This window comes from Sceloporus occidentalis, unplaced genomic scaffold (genome assembly GCF_023333645.1).
Source record: "Sceloporus occidentalis isolate IW3139 unplaced genomic scaffold, rSceOcc1.0.p SCAF_27, whole genome shotgun sequence".
In the NCBI taxonomy this organism is placed as follows: domain Eukaryota; kingdom Metazoa; phylum Chordata; class Lepidosauria; order Squamata; family Phrynosomatidae; genus Sceloporus; species Sceloporus occidentalis.
Window position 1 is genome coordinate 9,772,797 of NW_028317007.1, and position 14,367 is coordinate 9,787,163.

Genomic DNA, 14,367 nt, shown 5'->3' on the forward strand with positions numbered 1-14,367 from the left:
CTCGGATTGTGGTGTTTAAGCATGCAAATGAAGCATTTTGTCTCTTCTGTAGCCTGGAGGTGTTATGCAGAAAAACAGAAAGAAGTTAGTGGGATTAGTTCCACAGGTCTCCTTTCTCATGTAAAAACCAAAGCAGCTTTCAGTACCATCAAGTACAATAAAGGCAATATGGAGAACATCCAAGGAAATTGCATATATCTCATGTGTTTGCTTTCCTCCATATATCAGAGCCATTAAAAAGTAATTCTCTCAATATAGCTGTAGATCATTGTCTTGAGTTTGTGAGTGAGAGGTGAACGTCGGTGTGTTTCACCGGTTACAGGTTCTCTGTATAATGCCACAGCTTGGCAGTACGTCCCTCGTCTTGTTAACAGTAATACGACATTTATAATGTGCTTTTAAAATGCCTTTAATCAATTAACCAGACCCTTAAAGGCTACCAAGCACACTGCATGGAACCATAAATTGCAGTTTGATCTTCTTTCCTTTTTTATATGGAGACTATAATGCATTAATAGAATATTTCTGTTTAAAAATGTAGTCATTGTAGTGTTTGACCTTTTAAATTAAGGCTTGTGAGATATCTGTGGACTTCAACTACACAAAACAAACCTTTATTGCAACTGGAGTAGTTAACCTTCCAAATGAATACTGCACTTAATAGAACACCAGCAAATATGTTAGGATTGTGCTTAAAAGTGGCATTCCACTTAGATGAAACATTAGGTACACTAATATGCTAAGCAAATATACTTTAGCACAGGGGTCGACAAATTTGATTTGGATCTAGGGGTCAGCCAAAATATGTTCTTTTCTCTCCCATATATTTAATGTTTTGCTCATTTCTCCCTTCTGTCTTCTAAGGTGATGCTCCACCATCACAGTAATATGTCTCCTTAATATAAAGTGTAATATACATGTCCCATTCTAAAGATAATGAACTATATGTAATAACAGAAATCACGTTTTAATAAAATATTGATCAAAACATTAAATATTTTGCAAATATATGTTAATGTTGAAGAATTCTTAAATACATTAGTAAAAACATTAATCCATTTAATAAGCTGCTATTTTATAATTACAATTTTTGGTAAATCAAGTTAATAGATAAATTGTAACCAACATACGTTTACACACACTCTAACACATACAGTAACAGACACAAACCTCACTTTCACACGCGCTAACACCATATATTAATGCGTAATATTAAAATTAGTTTGATCTGAAACATTTAAGCCTGACACATATGTGAAAATATGAGGTAAGGGGGCAAATACTTTTTCACACCACTGCCTATTTAATTCAGCTTTGTAAAGCAATTTATGTAACACGCTTAGTTTTCTTGTATCCCAAGACAGCTTAACATTCTAAAATATTATAAAGTATGATTTGCCTTCATTATGGGCATTATGTTGTAGTATTGGTAACTATTGCATAGGCAGTGCTGAAGCTCAGGGCCAGTCGGTGTGGGAGGAGGACGACGCATGCTAAAAATATTCGCTATGTTGGTATAGCATATATCATTTAAGATATGTATGGAGTATTCACTGGAATGCATTTTTTTTTTTTTTTTTTTTTTTTAAATTATCAAACATATAAATTAACAAGCGGCAGACTCTTAATCAGTATCAATAAAGCATTGACAATCATTTCCACATCCAGTTATATAGATATATATATCTTAATATTATTACTGCCACTACAAACTCTGTTACATTTTAGGGAAGTAGGTCAGATTATTCATAAGATATCTTCTGGCCTCCTATCCCAATAAAACAACAAAAAAAAACAACAAAAAGGAAAATAATAAAGAAAATAATAAATACATAGAAATACAAAACAGAGAGGGTTTTACCACTATCATACTATCCACTCATACCATTCATCCCTTCCAGTCATCACTTCGGGTGTGTCATTACATATAAATTGTTATCCCTTTATACATATAGCCTCAATAAAGGTCGGGGTGTTTAGCAAGCCAAGGTCTCCACACTTTATAGAATTTATAGTTTCTGTTGCGCTTGATAGAAACCCCGCTCCATCACACATTGATAATTAATTTGATTTATAACATGATCTATACTAATTGATCTTTTTTGTAACCAATGTCTAGCTATAATTATTTTCATAGCCAATAGGCATTGAATAATCAAAGCTTTTTGATTAGTAGAGATGTTAATCAAATTCATATGTAACAAGGCCTTATTGAGCGTAGGATTTATATAGCTATTCAAAGTATCCGATATAATCTCGAATAGTTCCTTCCAAATGTGTTGTAATAAATTTCAACTCCACCAGATATGTACATAGGTGCCTTTTGCCAGACCATATCTCCAACATATAGCGGAGGTGTTATGATTAAATTTAGCCAATTTCTCAGGAGTCATGTACCATCTTAACATAATCTTGTAGTGGAGTTCTATCATATTTAAATAATGTGTAAATTGGCTAACTTCCGCTAAACTCTTTATCCAGTTTTCCTGCTCCACTTGAGAGTGTAAATCCTGTTGCCAAGATTTTAACGCGCAATTTTCAACTGATTTTTCTGTTTCTTCTAATAATAAATACCACTTCCTCATACCTCTATTAATTATTTCTAGAGAGAACATATATATTACCTTGTGGCATATATCTGACTTTCCTCCCTCATATAAATGAGTTTTCAAATAATGCCTTATTCTGTATATATTGAAAAATTCAGAATTATCCAACTTAAAATCTTCTTTCAGGCGAGCAAAGGAATTTATCTTATTTAAAGTGTATATATAATTTATTCTCATATTTCTAAAATTATCCCAGTTTTTAAGACTTAATTGTCTAATATTAATTTGAAGAGATTCCAGAGGTGCAGATGTTATTATTTTATTATTCAAGCCTACTCGGTGTTTGAAAAGGGTCCAATACTCTATCGCACTTTTTAAAGAGATAGGTAGAGTATTTATAATTAATTTTGTGCAATCTTGATGTTTCCATAGTAGGCATTCTAAATTCGCCATTCGTGTCAGTTCTTGTTCCACAAGGAACCAATCCTCTTTATGGCTGTTTTTATATTGTAACTTCATTATATGTGTTAATATACTAGCCTTAACATATCTTTCTAGGCATGGTACGTTTAGTCCTCCTTTGGTTTTACTGGCGTATAGAATTTTTTGGGATATTCTAGGTTTTTTTGGAACATTTGGATCCACAGAGGAGGAAGTTTAATAGGAATCATTCGCAATAAGTAAAACCATTTTGGAATTATGTATGATCTTACTACATTCATCCTGCCCATCAATGATATAAACAACCCTTTCCAATCTGCTATTTGTCGTATTAATTGATCACGGAGTTTTCCATAATTAATATCTATAATTTGCGTTATCTTAAGTGGTATAATAATTCCTAAATATTCAAATTTTGTAGTCTCCCATATAAAATCATATTCTCTTTCTAGTCTTACTTTTATCTGTTCTTCCAGGTTCACTGTAACTGCTTGGGTCTTATTTGTATTTAATTTGTAATTGGATAACTTACTAAAATTTGTAATTTCCTGCATCAGTTTACCTAGCGAATTTACGGGGTCGTACATAGAAATTAATATATCATCTGCATATAAACTTATCTTATTTTCAACATTTCCGATTACCAAACCTCTAATTTCTTTATTATTTCTGATCCTAGACGCGAATGGTTCAACGGTGCCATTATATATTTTGATCCAGTTGGAACTAAAACCACTGGAATGCATTTTAAATAATTTAGACCCAGACGGGACATTTTGTGAGTCAGCTTTTTTTTGTCATTATTTTTATTATATGAGCGAGCATAACGTTAGAAAGTCATCTGTAAAACGGTATAAGCCACTGCTTTCTGGCCATTGGGTTATGTCTAACCTTGAATAATCCAGTGGCGATATGACTGGTTTCTAGGCCTTTGCTTCAGGCTAGTGAACTGTCATGCGGCCATCTTCACAACACCATGTTTAATTGGTTATATATTTTATATATTCCTATATATATATATTTTTTTTTTTATATACATAAATATACATTCAGATATACCTTTCTGCAATAATATGAGTACAACAATAAATACCAGCTTAATATAATATATATACAGTGTACATATAATGTATATGCTATATTGCACATTGGTTGCTCGCAGCAGGTACAAATGGGGTGTGTATACACATTTTCATTTATAGTATATAACCGACAGTATTGTGGTTTGATTCAATGACGTACAGCCATGCCCATTCGGGCACATTGCAGCACAATAATGAATCAACACCTGCGATGTGACGGCACTTTGCTGCGCGTCTGCACATCTTTCAGCAGCAGTACATACAGCAGTGGTTTTGCTTCGCTGTAAGACTCGTATGCACGCAGTGCCGGACGGAGGTAGGCAGCAACCGAGATGTAATCTCAAAATTATTCTTTGACGTTGTGGAAGAGGAGGATCCCACTCTGGATGCAGAAGACCTAAAGAGTGAATTGGACAGAGTGAGTGCCCTTCTTCAGTCGGGAGAGAGGGAGCTTACCAGTTTGTTCAAGTGACGTGCTCGCTGCCAGATAAAGTGAATGAGAAAAACCTGAATTAGAAGCTATAGAGAAAGATGTTAGGATGATGGAGAAATCCTATTCAGTACTGGAAGAGCAACTGATGCTTCTATATCAGGAGCAAGTAGAGACCAAAGTTGTCATGAAGGAAGCCATCGGCCCTGCAATATTTGAGAGATCTACTCCAATTGGTTCCCAGCAGCCAAAGCTCCATCGCCCTGGTCAATTCTCATGCAGCATCCAACGAAGAGATCCGCCAGTATTTGTGACGTCTGCTCCCATTAGAATCCAGAGGCCAAATCTTTGTTCACCCCATCAGCAGGGTCTATATCTCCCTTGACTTAACCTTTATCATGGAAGTAACAAAACCACTTCTGGGTTTTATGTGGTTTGTAGCCTTATAGTTAATAAATATATAAGTTACCATCTCGTGGTCTGTTTGGGTTGTTCCGTTTATGTTTATCAGGTCTAAGGTAAATTAACCATTTGGTGCAGACATTGCAATGAGCTTTTATCCTTTTTTCCCTTGCAGTATGTATGATCACTCCATGAAATGTCAGTAATCATTCCTGCCTGATTTAGTACACAGAGTCTTAGTAGGAAATCATAGATATGGTGTCAAATCAACTTTTTGAGTCACAATTTTTTTGCAAAATAAGACGTCAATCCCACAAGAGATGTGTTTGTGAATCAAGCACTGGTGAGAAAACCGGAGATGCATAGAATGTGATTTTTTTTTTCTTTGTAGCGATGTTGCGAAACAAATGTATTTTATACATCATTCCTGCTACTCACAAACTAATCTGAATACTGTCTAGCAAAACTAGGAGGCCTCAATCCCATGGGTTCCTCTCCTGAAGACGTGGCCTGTCACATATTAGCACACCTAAAGAACTAATATACAATGCTCCTCAGTTTTAACAACCAGCTGCTTCTTCTACCTCTGAGAGGAGGATTATTTGGTAGTTTGAAAAAATAGAAAAATTACATTTTCTGCAAATCCTTACTGTTTCTATGAGCTGTCAGCACTTGGAAGTTCTGCTTTCAGTGAAGTCACTTTGATGTATCCATGTGACTAGAGTCCTCTGTATTCAATATATCACTGTCTGGTATGCCCCCCCATGTACTATGCAGAGCCTTTGGAAAGCATTGTGGGCAACGTAAAATATACAATGTATTTCTGAAATGTTTTAGGGTTTATTCATTAGCAAGTGGGAGTTATTCAGGAGGTTTGAGGTTTCTTGTGTTTGCTATGCATTATAAAGGGCCATGCCTGGCTGATCTCTTCCCGGGAAGAGCTGAACTGTCGTTGCATAGTGTATAGTGAGGAGACATTTAAGAAATATCATGTATTCATTATGCTTAATAGACTATCCTAGCTATTTTTCCACCAAAAGTTCATTGTGTTTACTAGATTAGTACTAGAAGTACTAATCTGGTAAGTGTATATAGTGGACGATTCTTAATTGGTTCCACAGGTTTTCTTTCTCATGTAAAAACCAAATCGGCTTTCAGTGCCATCAAGTACAATAAAGGCAATATGGAGAGCATCCGAGGAAATTGCATATATCTCATGTCTTTGCTTTCCTCTATATATCAGAGCCATTAAAAAGTAATTCTCTCAATATAGCTGTAGATCATTGTCTTGAGTTTGGGAGTGAGAGGTGAACGTCGGTGTGTTTCACCGGTTAGAGGTTCTCTGTACAATGCCACAGCTTGGCAGTACGTCCCTCGTCTTGTTAAGAGTAGCATGTTCAGTAAAATGCTTTTAAAACTCCTTTAATCACAGAGCCATCCTAGCTATTTTTGCACCAAAAGCTCACTGGGGTTGCTACCTTCATAATATAACGTGTAGTTAGGAACCCCCCCTCCTCTTGTGAATAAACGTCTTAGTTTTTTATATTTGCAAGTGCTAATCTACCAAGTGTATAGTGGACTGGACGATGCATGTAAAGTATTTTAACAGAATTCATAGAAACCTAGGTTTAAATGGAATCAGGTGCTGCCCTTAGATTGAGTAAAGGACTTTCTATGTGGGTCTTTCACGGGTAGTCTAATAGGTGGGTTGGCTATTTTGACAGATCTGTGTTTGGTAATAAAATAATCGCTTATTATGTGAGTTAATGCTTGAATGCTGGGTTTATGATTTGAACATATTGGAATTGGGACTTTTTTTTTTTTAACATAATAATTGAAAGATTTAAACATATAAAAATTTGTGTGTCATGATTCAATGCATAAGCTTCCCAAGGAAACATTCACGTATATACAATGAAGTGTGTCTAATAATGCAGCGTGTAGGTTCTTGTGAAGGCATTAGACTCCTCTGCAGAGATTCAGCATGGTTACGTGATGTATGGTTCAATACGCAAGTAACTGAAAAAGGCACATTTTCCTTCTATCCTTTTTGTCATGGTTTCTTACACCGGCCGTGCCTTGGTACAAACGCTACCACTTTGCATTCCCTTATTGTACTTGAAATCAACATTTTTTTTCAACATTTTTGTTATTCGTTTAGCAGTTATTACCACTTTATTTATACACTTTATACACCATTTTATTTATGACAGTTTAATATGTGTTTGTTAGTAGATGTCTTAGCAGAATGGCCCTGTAAGATGAATGTCAAACTCCTGTAAGACCTATTACAGTATAAATATAACAATAAGGTTCAAATATGACTCTTGATCCCTACGTTTGGTGTTTGCATACAAGTAACTGTGTGGCAAATTCTTTTCAAACCTGCTATTTCCAGTAATTTAATAGGCCTGTTGGCAAGTATAATTCACCGTTGTGTATTCTACGTAATATACACCCGCTCTTCAGTAATCCTTGGTTTTGAGACAATGTTGTTTTTGTATTTTATGCTACACATGATATTTTTTTCCAACATAAAGAAAATGAACATGTACTATTACTTTAAAAAGCGCAACAATTTTTATTACAAGTTTTTGGGAAAAAGTGCATGCATATTTCTTGACAATTATTTAGATATAAATGTACGAGAGCTGTGCATTCCAGAACACAAAACTTGAATTGTAATTGTACAGCTCTCCAGTAAATATTATTTATTATAAAAATTTATGAGGTCCATTTAACAGTTTTGTTTTTTTCCACTATTCCCCTCTGCATGTAACTGACACTTAAAACATTTACACTCAAATGGTAAAAGCGTGTTGCGTAGTATTAACGGACCCCATCAACAACAGTGTGTGTTTAAAGAAAAAGCACTCTGGCCAGCAGCTTAACGTTTTTACTGTTTATTTGCGGGTTGGCTCTTCTTGATTACATTAAACGCTGTGTGATTTTTCTTTTAAGCCGCCTCTGAAGTGTGAACCCACTGCTAACACCTAATATGTTTTTGTAATAAAAGTAAAACCTTCATTGTCTCCACAGGCAGCAGAGAGCGTCACCTTCATTGGACCTGACACACATGCTATCCAAGCCATGGGAGATAAGATTGAAAGCAAGCTATTAGCCAAGAATGCAAAGGTCAACACCATCCCTGGCTTTGATGGAGTGGTCAAGGTGAGAAACGGCTTGGCTGGTATCTGGCCCAGATAGAGTATGTAACCCACCTTGCGTTTGCATGGTGCCTTAATTACAAGTGAAGTGCACCTGTATTTTATCAATATATAGTACCATAGGACATAATAAAAAACCAGAAGATAAAGTATAATTGTTACATTTGTGGTTGTGCTGCAATGCATATACAGTATGTTTAATATATAAAATGAATATGTAAATTAATCATTATTGTATTATGTACAAAGAAGAAAAGACTTTGTCAGATAACAACCATTTAGCCCATGCAAATTTAAATGCATCTTTCTACAGCCGAGTTGAACAGCGAGAACAATGTCGGGTATCTGGTTTTTTTATCTCATGGTTTTCCAGCAGGTACTTGTAAAAACAAAAGAAAAAAATGCCTTGCCCTTAATTACATTTTGCAAATGTCAGCAGATTTGCAAGCGAAAAGAAATGCAAAAAAGTTTGCAACTCCACGATAATCACAACTGTTCATCAGTCATCGGTCTTCCTGCATTTTACTTCCAGAGGCTTTAATTGTCCGCGTTTTGAAGGTTTAACGCTTCCTGACAAGGAGGTTGTTTAAGGAAAGTATTCCCGCATAAGTGTCACGGTCAGGAACAAAGACCCTTCCAACTCGCTGTGTACAAACCACTAACATTCTTAAATGACCCCTTTTCACATTATTTATCCCTTTAAGCTACATTTTTGAAGAACCCAGCTCTTAGAATGAAAGAAGGCACAATAAAACCGTAAACCTATACTTTTCTTTCTTTTTGGGGGGGGGGGGGTTGTATATACAACTTTAAAACAATTGTTATATTGAGGGGAAAAGTGAGGAAAAGGAGTCTCATTAGCAGATGTGAGTGCTCTGAGTGAAAGACTTAAAACTAAGGTTACTCTCAAGACTGCTTTGAACTTAACAAGGAGCGATTTGTGGAGCAGCCCAAGTAATGAAAGGAAATTAAATTTTTTGCCAACTTCCCCTGCTCACGTCCTTATTCTTCACGAGGGCTGTAACAAGGTACTGAAGACCTTTTTAAAGAGCCTTTTCTTTTATTATTGGGCGAGAAGCAAAAGGCTGGCTGAGTGGTCATGAAAACGTAACTGAACCAGTAAAGGTATCCTCTTTAAAAAGGGCACTTTCTAGAGTTTCCTCTTGAATATGGCATTTTGTACATGCCAAACAAATTTATTTTCACGTTAGAAATTAAAAAATAATAATCAATCTTTAATACACAACTTTTCCAGCCCGCGTCATAGTTTAGAAATATATTTCTTCATTTGGATCACCATGCGTCTTATGGTAGCATGCAGTACCTTTTTTTATTAAAATGGCTAAAACTGTATATTTTTGACAGGTGGCATCGCAAACCTTTTTTGTACATTTTTGGTGTGTTTCCTTTTTAGTTTTTCTACTTTTAAGTTCTTTTCTCTTCGCGAAGATGTTGGTTAAACCAACAATTCGGGAAACAATAGAGAATGAACTCCCCCTGCTGACAACTTCATGGAAAACATGACATACACGCACGCATACGCGCGCACACAAACAGAGAAGACAGATCCAAGCCACAGCAGTCAGGCTTTAATGCCCTGATTTACGGCCCGTGATTGATTGTAAACTCCGCAATTTAATCGCTTAGTTTCTGCCACTGCAGAAAATCATTTCACGTAGGTAGCTGGTCTTCCTGTCAGCTGATGTAGAGGTGCTTTGAGTTTTATTTATTTTTTTATGTAGTACAATAATGATGAGGTAAAATTTACATTCCACTTATGGTATTAATTTTACATTCCTCTGAACGGAGCGGGTCACAAGGTTGTAAAATCAAACATTAAATGAATCGGAGGAGACAGTAGAGCAATATACGACTGCCCTAAGGACACGGTGCAATGGCTGATGGGATTAACGTTGGCTCTCATTTCCTGCTTTTACAGGATGCAGATGAAGCTGTCAGAATTGCAAGGGAAATTGGTAAGTTCTTAAATTAGCTATGGTGGGATTTGTATGCCTTTAGCAGACATGGTTGACTAAATTAAATGCGTAATAGGTAATCCCTATAGAACAAATAATGTTTTAATAGTTTAAGATCTCGTTTGCCCACAGCTCTCAAAGAATTAATGGCCTCCCCCCCCCTCTTTTACAAATGCCATATGTTATCTTTGCAAATTGGTTATGAAAGTTCAATCAGCACCTACTGTGGAAAGAAATACAAAGATCTCTCTCTCTCTCTCATATTCAAAAGCCGAAGGTGGTGTTCATTTTGACATTGCTACAACTTAAAGATTCACTGTTTTAAAGATGTTTAGGAACGCACACATGGTGATTACTGGAAGCAAATTGAAAAATAGCCAACAAAAGCTTTGCAGTGAAGCTGCATCTGAATTCGTAATTTGTACTAAATTATATCCTAAACCGCTGCTAATAGCAACAGGTCTATTGCTAGATTTTTTTCTTTTTATCACATTATTATGTAGCCCGCTTTTTCATATGGCTGTGAATACATAATTGTATTAATTTTGTTACTGTAAGTGCATCTGACTAACTTAATGTAAATCTGAGATCAGGCAGATGATATGACTACAAAACAAAGATAACTCCAGCTCACCATTTAGATGTTTTGCAGAGACGCTTCAAATTGCAGGGAGCACGGGATAGAAGGCCGAGCCATATCCTCGGTTAATCCAAATGACAGTTTAGATAGAAGATCCAGCTCCACAAATAAGGGTTAAAAATTCAAAATTTAATTAGACCAGTTAAAACATGATAGACAAAAAAAGAGAAAAAAAGAGAGATGTGCTCAAGTGATTGAGAAAAAAGCCATGATTAAGAACCGTAAGGTTTGAAACGCGTTGGCGTATTTTTTCTCAATCACTTGAGCACATCTCTCTTTTTTTCTCTTTTTTTGTCTATCATGTTTTAACTGGTCTAATTAAATTTTGAATTTTTAACCCTTATTTGTGGAGCTGGATCTTCTATCTAAACTGTCAGATGATATGACTGATACTATATTTCTAATTCATGTGCATCCACCATATTCTTCTCACAGTGTAGCGGTAAGGCAAAGTAAAACTGTATAAATAATATAAAATAGTATCAGACGTAAATTTACAGAAAAAGAAAAGGAGCTGGCTTCATAGCAAAATCCACTACAATGTGCTAGATTTGGAGCAGTTGAGAGGGCCGTTCGGAGTGTTTCCATGGTGATGACATCACCCTTTAAAATGAATTTTTTACTTTTTTTAAAATTATTTATATATGGTTTAAATTGTATTATTTAGCTAATGTCAATCATTAGCACATTCCAAAAATATAATAAAAAAATAGAAATGGCATTTTTTTCCCAGTACACTGCCGAGCTGTTGCCATATTGTGCCATTCACATATTTAAGCCAACAGTGGCAAACTGTCTTTAATGCAATTACCGGATTCTTCATTACCATTACTCGCCAACTGATACTTTTCGGATTCCTATTAATCCCAAATCATTTTTAGTTTCCAAGGCCCTGAAGTCTGTTCAGTAGCAAAGTGGTTAAATAAAGCAGATATTGTTTACTGTAACATGGACCATGTGGCTTTCTGTCATGTTCCTATGACCAAATGATCAAAGTGTGAACTTGTGCTTAATTGTTCCCTGCTGTTAGGCTACCCTGTTATGATCAAGGCCTCAGCAGGTGGCGGAGGGAAAGGCATGAGGATTGCTTGGGATGATGAAGAGACCAGGTGAGATACTGTCCACAATACCTCATTTTGATTAATACAGCACTTACCTAATCTTAAATCACATCGTTGGGGATGTGTGTTAAAGAGCCACTTCAAAGTGATTGACACTAAATAGCATTTGACTTCTCTGTGCAAAACTGATTTAGTTAGCTCAATTGGTTTAAAACACCTATTAACTAATTCATGTAGCTTGCTGACATTTAACTTACCGCTTATCTTGCCTGATAGTGGCCCTAGGCATTGGCACCTAAAGTTGTGTGTGAACATAACGTTCTATCTAAAAACAAACAAACAAAAAAAAACCGATGCAACACCATAAAAACAAAATCTTCATTACTTTATCTGAATTTGAAATAAATATAAATGGCTTATAACAGACTAAAATAATTGACTGGTGAGTTTGCCATACCAGCCATTTAAATAAGGACAATTAATGTCAGCATTAAACTACATAACTCTATGTAGTGCTGGGCTGGTTTGGGCAAAGACCGTACGTTGTCATGTAAACTTTCTGAATGTTCTATTTTAAATGGGTGATATGGAAACAATAACTGGGAGGACTCTGGATTTTATCAACATTTCCCGGCTCCTGTATATTACAACTGAGTGAGAGAGCTCTGGGTCAGAGTAAGGGTCCTGGGTATGATGGTGGTGACCCTATTGCTGGGTGTGTAAATATGACCTTGTGCCGTGTTTACAGATTTCTAAATACATAAGCGAGTAAGGCTTTTCATATGGTTAGATTGATTTACTTTAAATGTTAAAGCTTTTAACACTGTCCCAATGTAGGTTATCCTAGCAACCAAATTTCAAGTAAGTATAATACAAACACTGTTTTTGTATTTTTTTGTCTATATTAGCCTTTCTGTTAAATCATGAGGAATTCCAATTGTTTCTTACCCGAGTTTTAGTGTCAGAGACCGTAGTCATTACAGTGATTATCTGTCAAAATGTGAACATGTATGTAAACATTATTTTTGAGGCTGAAACTATGTACTTATGCTGCCAGTATTTTATATTGGGACATGCACACATTGTCTTTTTTCTTTCCATAGTTAGAATAATTTGGAGAGTAGAAAAAAAGAGCTAAAATGGTTTTGCAGGCCCTACTTTAACTTCCATCGTACTACGTGCTTTTTGTACGTCCAGAGCACCACTTCTAGCCTGGCAAATCGCCAAGTGGCGTTGAAGTAGCAGAGTATACCTGTGCTAACTAATCAACTAGTATGAAGGGTATACATTTTAGGGGGGTTCGGACCAATGCGAAGAGGCTTTGGGTGAGTTTGAAAGTGTCCTCATGAATGGATTTAAAGCGAGAGGAGTCGTAGACTAGAACTGTCTGGGTGCAGTAGGAGAGCATTTTCACTGTTTACTGTGCACCTCTTAGGCTAAGCATTATCTATATGTGACACCTGTTTCTGGAGTCCAATTTGTAATTGCTGCTTTTGAAAACGTTGTTCTCACATATGTTCAATTTGCCACTGTTTGTGTTTCCAATGCTCTTACACATACAGGGCTTCCCTCACGCTGTGTAACCAGGAGAAGTGCAAAAGAATACTGCTGTCACTAAAAGATGGTTATTAAGCTGCTGCTAGATATTGATAGTGGATATGATTGCTGGTGTATGTGGAGCCGAGGCTAAATCTGTTTATGGAACCTATAGCAGGAGGTTCCATTGCTGATTGCTTTCCTTTTAATGAAACACCACCATGTGTTGCTGAAATGTGCAGCTCACCGGTGTCCTATAAACATTAGTTACAAGTTTAATTGGTTAAAACCAGTGACAGATGCCTTCAGAAGGAGAAAATAACCCAACTTTGTGTGTGTTAAGGATATTTATTTTAAAACGAGCAAACTTCCTAGCATGTTTTAAATGGATACTACCAAGCATTTATCATTACCACATTTACCTTTGGATTAGCCTGAGGAATATATATACTTGGAAAAACTACTTATTTTCCGTTACTAGGGAGATGACCGGAAATATACGTCTTAATATTTGTCTAATCTTCTTTATAGGGCTAGATTTCATATCTCGTATATGATAGTTCAGGTTCAATCAAGTAATAGCAATTAAAGAGCAGTGTTTTTATGCTTCAGTGTAATTTACAATACGCCTTTAGGCAGGTTTTACATGGTTTACTTATGCAGACCTCATTATAAACTTGCTGGAGATCTGCGTGTGCCAAAAGCATGCATCCTGTCACTGTGAGGATCACGTTTGATTTTTGTTTCCATAAATTCCCATAAAATGTTCTTGTTTTCTGTTGTGCGGGATGTGCTCTATCCTGGATTATATACCTGAAGTTAGGATTTCCAAGCAAAGAACATGTTACATATCGAAAATAAAAAAATAAAAAATAATAATAAAGAAAAAAATTGAATATAGGCAATATATCAGGACAAGTAAGGATCCCGCATGTCAAGGTGCCACTGCAACATAGTCTATCATCCCCAGGGTCCTAGCGTAGATGCAAAATATAGACTGAAGGGCGAACACAATCTATTAGTGTTGGACTCTAATAAAGACTGTTGGGAATCTCTTCACACTAGAGTACATTTAACCAGCCA

The 14,367-nt window shown here is 36.0% G+C and overlaps 1 protein-coding gene across 1 annotated transcript in view; it reads left to right on the top strand.

Annotated features, from left to right (window-relative positions):
- The window catches only part of LOC149299919 (propionyl-CoA carboxylase alpha chain, mitochondrial-like), a 166,654-nt gene that overhangs the window by 42,710 nt on the left and 109,577 nt on the right, over positions 1-14,367 (top strand). Inside the window, exons 7-9 of the mRNA XM_089485827.1 lie at positions 7,944-8,075; positions 10,011-10,047; positions 11,718-11,796. Of these exons, the coding sequence (XP_089341953.1) occupies positions 7,944-8,075; positions 10,011-10,047; positions 11,718-11,796 (248 nt within the window). The remainder of the gene's footprint in view (positions 1-7,943; positions 8,076-10,010; positions 10,048-11,717; positions 11,797-14,367) is intronic.